The sequence below is a fragment of the Copidosoma floridanum genome, unplaced genomic scaffold (assembly GCF_036245765.1).
Source record: "Copidosoma floridanum isolate Cflo_tuat_1 unplaced genomic scaffold, Cflo_Japanese_pri ptg000007l, whole genome shotgun sequence".
NCBI classification, from domain to species: Eukaryota; Metazoa; Arthropoda; class Insecta; order Hymenoptera; family Encyrtidae; genus Copidosoma; species Copidosoma floridanum.
The window spans coordinates 974,819-984,122 of NW_028321884.1; the positions used below are offsets into that span (position 1 = coordinate 974,819).

At 34.6% G+C, this 9,304-nt stretch overlaps 2 protein-coding genes across 6 annotated transcripts; one reads left to right on the forward strand and one right to left on the reverse strand.

Annotated features, from left to right (window-relative positions):
• The first annotated feature begins 2 nt into the window (after positions 1–2).
• Positions 3–3,937, forward strand: sra (RRM_RCAN_like domain containing protein Sra). Of its 3 annotated transcripts, XM_014360678.3 has the most exons (6): positions 3–208; positions 326–653; positions 927–1,196; positions 1,272–1,461; positions 1,538–1,690; positions 1,791–3,937. In XM_014360678.3, exons 3-6 carry the CDS (start codon positions 954–956, stop codon positions 1,910–1,912), a joined length of 708 nt encoding a protein of 235 aa, XP_014216164.2. In that variant the 5' UTR covers positions 3–208; positions 326–653; positions 927–953; the 3' UTR covers positions 1,913–3,937. The 3 variants fall into 3 exon arrangements, with proteins under 3 accessions (XP_014216164.2, XP_089444837.1, XP_014216165.2); XM_089588711.1 differs by having other exon boundaries at positions 3–653; XM_014360679.2 differs by lacking the exons at positions 3–208; positions 326–653 and adding an exon at positions 702–828.
• On the reverse strand, positions 3,762–8,308 carry Cul5 (cullin 5). Of its 3 annotated transcripts, XM_023390754.2 has the most exons (12): positions 8,253–8,308; positions 7,602–7,802; positions 7,338–7,523; positions 7,135–7,276; positions 6,749–7,063; positions 6,335–6,685; positions 6,150–6,259; positions 5,815–6,078; positions 5,591–5,746; positions 5,241–5,521; positions 5,038–5,161; positions 3,762–4,967 (listed from the first exon to the last, which is right to left on the reverse strand). In XM_023390754.2, exons 1-12 carry the CDS (start codon positions 8,265–8,267, stop codon positions 4,773–4,775), a joined length of 2,340 nt encoding a protein of 779 aa, XP_023246522.2. In that variant the 5' UTR covers positions 8,268–8,308; the 3' UTR covers positions 3,762–4,772. The 3 variants fall into 3 exon arrangements, with proteins under 3 accessions (XP_023246522.2, XP_014216159.2, XP_089444835.1); XM_014360673.2 differs by having other exon boundaries at positions 3,764–4,967; positions 6,150–6,685; XM_089588709.1 differs by lacking the exon at positions 8,253–8,308 and having other exon boundaries at positions 3,764–4,967; positions 6,150–6,685; positions 7,602–7,808.
• Between the last annotated feature and the right edge of the window lie 996 nt (positions 8,309–9,304).

Genomic DNA, 9,304 nt, shown 5'->3' on the forward strand with positions numbered 1-9,304 from the left:
CTTGTGGCAACTGTTGCAAGTCTCGCTCCGCCTCTTTTGTCAAAATATAAACCTCTCGCCGAAACAATGACGTCATGCAATTGAACCGGTCGTAATCTTCATGTCCGAATAAACCTTATGCATGGATACTGCAGTACTTACTATAACTTACCTATACTACTTACATCAGGACTACCAGGAGGCAGGACAACTAAAGTTGAAAACTTGGGTACTGAGATATTATTTAGATAGATTTTCTAAGTGTTTGAAAAAAAAAAAAAAAAAAAAATCGGAAAATTAAAAGACAAAATAAGTGTAACATAACATCATATTACGCGTGGTGTAGTGTGCGCGAGACCAACCGATTGCGACGACGAGGTCGAGGGTCGAGGGGGACGGACTGACGAGGACGAGTCGTTTAGTGCATAATGGTTGTGTCTTGATGGAAAAGGACTTTAGTTCGAATGTGGTGAAATTCAGAGCTTCGCTGTTGCAAACAAGGAAACATGCAGTAGCAACAGTAACGAAGCCTAAACTCTGCAACAAACACTTGCGACCTTTGTAATATAGATATAGCTGCTTTTTCAACAGGCGAGTTTACGTTACAAAGTCACAATAAATATTACAAGTTATACCTACACCAAATCACGATCTTGTCTCTCGCACATAATAATGTAAGTATACTTGGACTGTCGCTGTTGTCTTGTACGTTGTATTTATTTACTTGACGAAAACTTTGTGATATCGTGATAACCTGTTTGTTTGATTGTTTATGGTCTCTCTGATTATATGACTAGTATACATTTGTTACCACTTGCTCCTCTAATTTCATGTTTATCTACAGCTCGTGTATGTTCGTGTGTTTGTAGCTAACCTGATTATACAATATTTACCATTTTGTTGAGTAAGGACTTTAATGGTTATTATTTTTTTATTATTTTCGACAGTTTTTCGATAAAATTTGAAACATCGTCATGGAAAAAGATAACAATATACAATATGAAGAATCGGAGGAAAACATTATCATCAACGAAGTGGATGGTTTGCCAAATGTGCATCCCAACTTTAAAGAGCTTGAATTGAATTGCACGAAAAATGAAAACCGTCAGGATGTAGCTTCACGATCATTGGAAGACTTAATTAATGACGAGGATTTACCCACTTCCGTTATTGTTACGAATGTTGATCCTCGTGTTTTCAAATCAGACGATCTCAAGGTAAACAGTCAAAATTTTATCTTTGTACTTCTCGTGGCATGTATATCGATAAAATTAGTTATTAATTCTTTACAGGAAGACATTGAGAAGTTGTTTAAACAATTTGGCCAAGATGCTACGTTTCAGTACTTTAGGTCGTTTAGGAGAATGCGTGTCAATTACAGTTCTCCAAGTGCAGCAGCCCAGGCAAGGATACAGCTTCATCAGACTCGTTTTGGTGAAACTGATATCAATTGTTACTTTGCCCAGCCTGTTACACCTATTGGTATGTACAATAAGTCATAGTTTTTATTTTTTTTCCATCACCAAATGATATTTTACTAGAATGACTACTTTTGCAGACATAGAAGACCAATTCTTGCAACCACCCGCACCTCACAAACAGTTTTTGATATCTCCACCTGCGTCTCCTCCTCTTGGTTGGGAGCCTAGAGAAGAGAACGAACCTCTTGTAAATCATGATTTGTTAGCTGCTATCGCCAACTTGACTCCTGGTTAGTACTGTTGTTTGATTTGATTTGATTTATCTCGCTCTTTCTGAAATTAATGTGGAAACTCATTTTTGTTTTTTATAATTGATATTTTAATATGCAGGAGAAAGTCACGAGCTCCATCCAGGTAGTACTAACCAACCAGGCATCGTCGTGCATATCTGTGAAAATGTTAGCTCTGTGGAAAAAGCAGGTCGCATCCCTCACACTCGCTGTCCAGACTAATGAAACAACAATCAACGGTGGATATTCCTTTTTTCTAATTGCTGTAATTTTTTTTTTTTTTTTTTTTCCCCATTACATCGTGCTTTGCGAGATACAATTTTTTGTACATTGTGTCGCCACCGTCTTGAATGGAATTTTTTAATACTTATATACATTGAACCGGTATCAGTATAAATAACGAAAATCGTAACCAAAAAATTCTAAGTAAAAATAAAACTATCAAACAGTATGCGTTACAGCAGCTTACTCTAAATAAAAAACGAACAATTCATCCATCCAAAGGTTAGAATATGTTAAAAAAAATGTGACAGATAGGCTTAAGTGTTACAAAATTTTAATAATGTTAAAAACGTTTTTGCATGCAGCCAGCATTACTGGCCAGCAGCCTCTTGATGTAAACTCTGAGTGATGCATAACGAATTCTCGAGGTCGTTAATGAAGTCCCATGATTCAAGTTTAATCAATTGGTAAATCTAAAATAAATGTGAGTTTTGAATTGTTCAAGCTTATTTTTATCAGTTGAAGTGAATTGAAGGCATTACGTTAATTAAAATTAAAGAAGTTTAATAAATGACGAGAGCAGTGTACATTACATCAATTCATCAGCAATCATTTGAGCCGTTGCACTATTTAATTGATTAAATCAAAGTTTATACAGTATTGTTTTGGCATCAACGTTGCATTAAACTTTATTACTTTGGAAAAACTCGTAGCCATTCATGGCATGTTTATTTTCTCGTTAAAAATCAAGTATTTCACAGCAATCTTTTATCGAGAAATAATGGCTTTTTCATTAGGATAAAAGTTGGAATACAAAATGGCTGCCTAAAGGATAGTTAAGACTACAAATTGACACTTACAAAATTACTTTGTAGTGGCATAATATATTACTTATAGGAATTGAAGCGAAGATGAGTTAGCAAATGGCTAAAAAAGTTCTGGAGCACATTATTGACCCTTTATTTAATTTGTTACTTGATTTAGTGTGTTTCAAGCCAAAACGAAATAGAGACTGTGTTGCTGCTGTACTCTGAATTTTCGTAAATTAAATAAAATAAAGATTATTTTATGTACATACTTTACGCCTATACAGATTATAAACGATCATACGTCGACGGGCATAGCTTATATAGATTGATAGCTGAAAAAAGATAAAAACGATCAAATTCGATAAACATTTTATTAAATAGAACTAACTTGATTGAAGTTGTTATATGTAATGTGGTCGTTTTTCAAATATCAATGATTAAAAATCTTTCAGTGTCTGATCGTTCGTTAATGTTGAAAAAAGTTAAAATTTACCAACATCGATGTGCATGTATATTAACAAAAAGTGTATATATTTATAAATAGCCGTTCATAATTTTGGAAATGTTAACTTTTTGTCAATATGACCCATATTTTTTTTTTTTTTTTTTTTTTCAAATTTTTTTTTTTCTACAGTAATTGTGAATGCCATTAACCCAGAAAAATGTATTTCACCGAAATTGATTGCTGTACTACCAAAAAAGCTTAAAAAATGTCTGACCGTCAAATATATAAAATTATACAAAATAACGCGTCAAAAATAAGTATAATTCTGAGATATGGCAATCAACCGCCACTATGAAGCTTTTTGGCTACAGTAATTACATGTGATATCCACTTAAAAGTATAGACTTGGAGAAAAAAAAAAGTTATAAAAAAAAGATGTTGGCAGTATAATGATAGGGTATGGATGTATATCATTATTTGTGAATATGTGTATATATGTAAATGTACGTATTCGAAAAAAATTCATAAGATTACAAAAGTAAGGAAATAAAAGAAAACGAATCTATACTTTTCTCATCTTTCCTTTTTACAACATAGGGTACAGCGATTTTTTAGCCCACCGTGCAGCTAAGTGCGAGACTAACGTACTTGATCTGGCACTGTATTAAAAAAAAATTAAGTGAGAATTGTTTTTCATCGATCAGATGATTATTTAAAAACAAAAAATTGTATGGGATAGGTGGATATGTTGTTAATAAAAAAATACGTCAATCATTTACACTTTAGTTTTCAGATGATTTCACGCCAAGCAATCAATCTTCCTGAGAAAAAAATGTGAGCAAGGGCTATCACAAATGCAATCAACGTGATTGGAAAAGATTTTTTTTTGTATTTAATCCAAATGCTTTCATTTTTCAAACTCTTACAATACTATGGTTTCAACGCTTAAATATTACAAATGCTTTATACAGTTTTATCGTTATCTACTCTTTGTTTAGGAAGATTATTAACAGATAAGTTGACAATCCATTCTAATGCTATCAGAGTCAAGTACAGTCAGAACACAAAAAAATCATTGTCTTGACAAAAAATGATATAAAATAGAAAGCTTCAAAGTATTCAATTTTTTACGTACTTTCTTAAAGCAAATATTATTAGAATTAGATGCAACGTAGCATTTGTCACAGTTTATATTATTGTACCTTACAAAAAGGTACCATCATAAAAACAAGACTTGTAGCGGTCATTTGAAAAAAATCACAGAAAATAAAGCGCAAGGAGCCATTGACAAAAAATAACACAACAACTAATTTAGCATCTTAAAATTTAGTAAAACTATTATTAATACTATTTTTATGAATGCATGTACAATGCTCTTGAAGTTCCGTGTACTTTTTTTCCTTTCGGAAATTTTAAAGCCGTCTTGACAATTCAGTCAACGACCAAGTCTATTCCTTCTACAGCGTTAGTCTTAAAATCATGTCGGAAAGTTTTACTGAGTGGGGAGTTCAAAAAACGCAACTTGCATCATTACAAAAATATAGTATATCATTGGAGTCGTGGTCAGTTACCGACAGGCTCGAATAATTTCCGTGCATAATTATCGTTATGCCATGTATACAAACGTGTTTATATCATTATCATGCCTCCTAATATATTTTTGTTCGATGAGCCACTCTATTTGTTCCTTGATCATTTTTTTACTTGGCAGAAACATATTCTTCAAAATATCTATAAGTTCTGATTGCAATTGAGTGTTTGTGATCTTTTTTCTCATTTTTAGAATTTTTATTATTGCTTCCTGTAAACATATACACAAACGTGAAATAAAACATTAAATTTGTAATTAAATTTTTACGAAATGAACTCACCTGTACACGTAATATCCTGAGTTGTACAATAGATTGATTATCTTCTTCTTTGCTTCGTTCGGTGGACAATTGTAGCCGACCTATTAAATTAATCTTTCCACGTTTTTGCAATTTTCCATTTTTTCTGTGGTGTGTAAAAATACAAAAAATGGTCGAAATGATTTTAAAAATCTGATGAACACTGAAACTGTAAATGAACTCACATTAGTGCAAATTCCTGATTGATCCAAAATTTTGTGGCTTGCGAAAAGTCCTTAGGGCTGTGGGCTATAGGATCTACGATGATGAGCTGGCGCTTGATTTTAGGAAAAGCGCAGAGCGACCACAAAGTTCGCCTCAGTTCCGGGTCCGGCAACTCTGTCGCTAAACGAAGATTTTCATAAGAAATTTTTTCCAGGGGTCGTTGATTCCAGGCAAACAGCACAGCCATCTGGAATGTCGTCACGTCAACATCGAACCGGCCCACTTGGTTTGAAAACGTTATCTGTGAAAATTGTTTCATTTTGCAGAAAAAAAGTCTATATTCGCTGTAGAGATTGCAAAATATACTTACCGTGCCATTGGACATGTGATGATACCACTGCAGCTTTCGACCGCTATGTTTTTTCTTATAAAATTCTTCCACCTCGGGTATATAATCCTCGAGCTGGAGTGGTAAACTGACTGTAACGCGTTCACTGCCTCTCGCCCAGGCTCCAGCATTCAGTATCTGTAAGGAAAAAAAAAAAAAAAAATTTTACTCAAAACCGCCCACGGGATTGCCTGAAAATGACTCACTTTGATATTGATACTGTCGGCAATGGTAGCTCGGCACTGTTCCTTGAACATTTGATTCAAGTCTTGTGAGACTTTAATATCCTGAAACATTCGAGCCAATTTGTTGACGTAATCCGCTGGCATACCGACTTCTCGCAACCACTCGACCATATTTTCCTCTTTTTCCGAATCGGCAGACGTATCGAGTATCAAGCGTCGCGTCAAGTGCGCTTTGTGATAACGCATAAACACATCCTTGTTCTGAACGTACTTCAGTACCAATAGCTAAGTTTAAAATTAATACTATTAGTTGTGCGTAAATATGACAAAATAGGGACGACTCTCGCTATGCTTACCACATCTCGGAGCTTGCTCTCTATTTCGTCTGATGTGAGTTTTTTGCTGAGAGGCGTTTTTCTCAGTAGCATATCACAGTAATTGGCAAGGAGCTCGGGACACTTGGACTCTGGTTGCCCGTTTTGGTTGTTGTTTAGGGGCTTGATCGTACAGCTGCTACTCACACTTCCTACAGCTCGTAGACCTGGTGCTGTAGTAGACGGGGGAGTAGGTAGCACAAGATTGCCAGCGACATTTTGCCTGGCGGGAAGTTCGAGTTTGAAGACAGACGAATCATTGACAACGAGCTTATAAGCTTTATCGCGCGAGGTAAGAAAGCGAGGATCATCATCAAAGGCTTCTTTGACAAGAGCAGAGAAGCGCCGGAACAAATCGAGTAATCTTTCTACGTATTTTTCAGAGTCCTGCGTTATTATTTCTACAGCTGCCATCATGTCGTCGAGACCTGCTGTAGCTATGTGCTCTTCAAGATCGAGGAGCATCGGCGTCACACCATCCGTAACTCGGTCCATCAATTTCAGCATTAGTCGTAATTCTAAAACATTTGTTTTAAGATGAATCAACTCGAGGAGAAATAATTTAGCCCAAAGTTACTTACTTTCTGTCTCATGCTGTTGTATCATCCTTGGGCACTCGGCAAGAATCGCACTCTTGAAGTTGGCAACCAGAACCTTCACGCAACGTTCCATTAGCAATTGCACGCTAGCGCTGTTTGGCTCGAGGTATTTTTGTGCACGAATTTCCTCTTCCTTTAATTTCTGCTCAGCGTATTTCATGTATTTTTCCACTCCCTGTGTTTGAAGCTGCTCAGGAGCTTTGAACATGTAAAAAGCTTCAGTTTCATCTATGTACGCAGCTTCGAAATTCTCTCTATATATTTTTAATCTGTCAGTAGGATTAGAGCAAAGATTCACTGTAAAATATTTAAAATTAAAAATTAAATTCTTTCACGGCATGATTAAAAACTAAACTGATAAACCGTACCGTACGACTCTCTAACACCGATTACAAGTTGAGAATCAAACACTTGTCCATTTCTCTCTGATCTTACTAGCCTCATTGCAGAATCTTGAAGCCTTTGTTTAATTTCGCTAAATATGCTTTGATTCCAACTGTCGAGCATCAACTGTCGAGAAATATGAAATTAGATTACAATTCATAGCTAAGAGACACAAAATAATACAAACCTTTCTAACGATACTCTCATCATTTGATTGGTTTTTCTTGTGTATGCAAGAGTTCGTTTTTCCTTTGAGTGATGCCTCCAACTGTCTAAACGGAGTTGGCAAGTAATTGCACTGTGTAAAAAACTTACTCCACTCCACTATGTAGGCTTTTAATAAAGCCTGCTCTTCTTGATGAGCCATTACCCTCTAGAATTAGTAAGCGGTAATAAATTGTTGATTTGCACATGCAATGCTTATATTTTGAAAAATTTCGAATTTAAATACTTTTTGAGCTTGTTTGATAAAGTCCATAATATCTTCCTTCAAAGCATCTCTTAACTTGGGTGAGCCTTTTTCGTCCAAGCATGCCTGATGGACGGAATAAAACAAGTCTTGCCATTCTGCTTGAGTGACTGGCTCTTGCTTCAAAAGTTTTAAAATAATTGGACGCATACATGGCCATGCTTCTTCAAAAGTAAATTGACTCTGCATCACAGAAGTATAAAAAAATGATAAAACCAATACTTTTTTTTTTTTTTTTTTTTATAGTTAGAATAAAACTAAATATTGAGGAGAGACATGGAAAATTAGATGAAAAAGTTTTCACTGTGTTGAAGAGCTCCAAATTTCTGTTAACAGATATCAGTACAACAGATATTTTTGTTTTAATTTTTTTGACAGAGTACCTCTTGTATAATTTAACTCCAAATATCTGCGTTTAAAAACTTAAAAAAAAAAAAGTAATAAATAAAACTTGTTAAAATATTCCCTAGATGAGCCAAAAACCACAAAATTATCCGGAAAGGCGTAATAATAACAGATTAGTCTACATCTATTCCGATGAAGTTTTGGTTATTTGCGAAGCACAATAAAATTGAATGCCTGTATTTTAAATAATCGACGAATCGTCTGTAATTCGTTGTTTTGTTAACTAACCTTTAACAACGACATCACAAAAATTTTGACATGTCTTGTCGTCGAGCCGAGCACAACAAACTACATTTGTATAAATGTAAGGTTATGTTACTGCACGCGAAACCCACAATACTTTTTTCTCTGCGCAGTGCGCAGTGCGCACTGTTGTTCATACCGATAACCGCTTGAGAGTAGTACTCTACCTTCTCAGCAGTTGTAAATAACGGAGTTTGTGTGTCCGATAGCTATACATTTTTCAAACGATGGGAGAACCGGTGTTGTTGTTATTGTTTACGATTTAATTGTGTCTGATGCTGCACAGTGCTAAATTATCAATTAGAAATTACCGTGCTTGCTATTAACAGTTTATTTACGATATCAAAGTTAAAAAGAACACCATCACTTGCATACATTTCATTAAAAGAACTACTTATAGGTACTGGCTTCTTTGTCTGTTGCTTACATCCAGCGTGTAGATGTAGGTATTTATTTTATTTTTGTTAAATCAACCTTAATAATTACAATACTACACCGTGATAACAAAAAAAACGTTCATAGAGGCTTTCACGAGCACGAAAAACACTTGTCCATGAAAAAAGATTCTGGCAGTAGGTACGCAGGTAAAAATGTCGCGATATATACTGCTGGCAGTGTTATTTAATAGAAATAACACACCGTCATTTATTAAGTCATTTTCTTTTAACACGTCACGTATACATTTTCTTAGCTCGAAAGTAAGGAATGAAAATATTATTTCCAGTATTTATTTACGCAGTACGTATTTATTTTAATTCAGATACACTATGTAATGCACATGGTAGTTTTTCTAATTTTTTAAATAATGATGATAATATTTGAGGTACTGCCAATAAGTGTCAATAAAACAAAACTTTTATCAATTTTTTTTTATCAAGTTTCGTTTATTTTTCACGATACATAATATGTAATATGTCAATATCACAAGGCAGGCGCATATTGGCATTTGAGTATATTTTTGTAGAGGCTTACTGAATATATATTTAAGAAAATGGATATTGGCATATAAAATAGTACAAAATTTTTCTTTTTCTGGA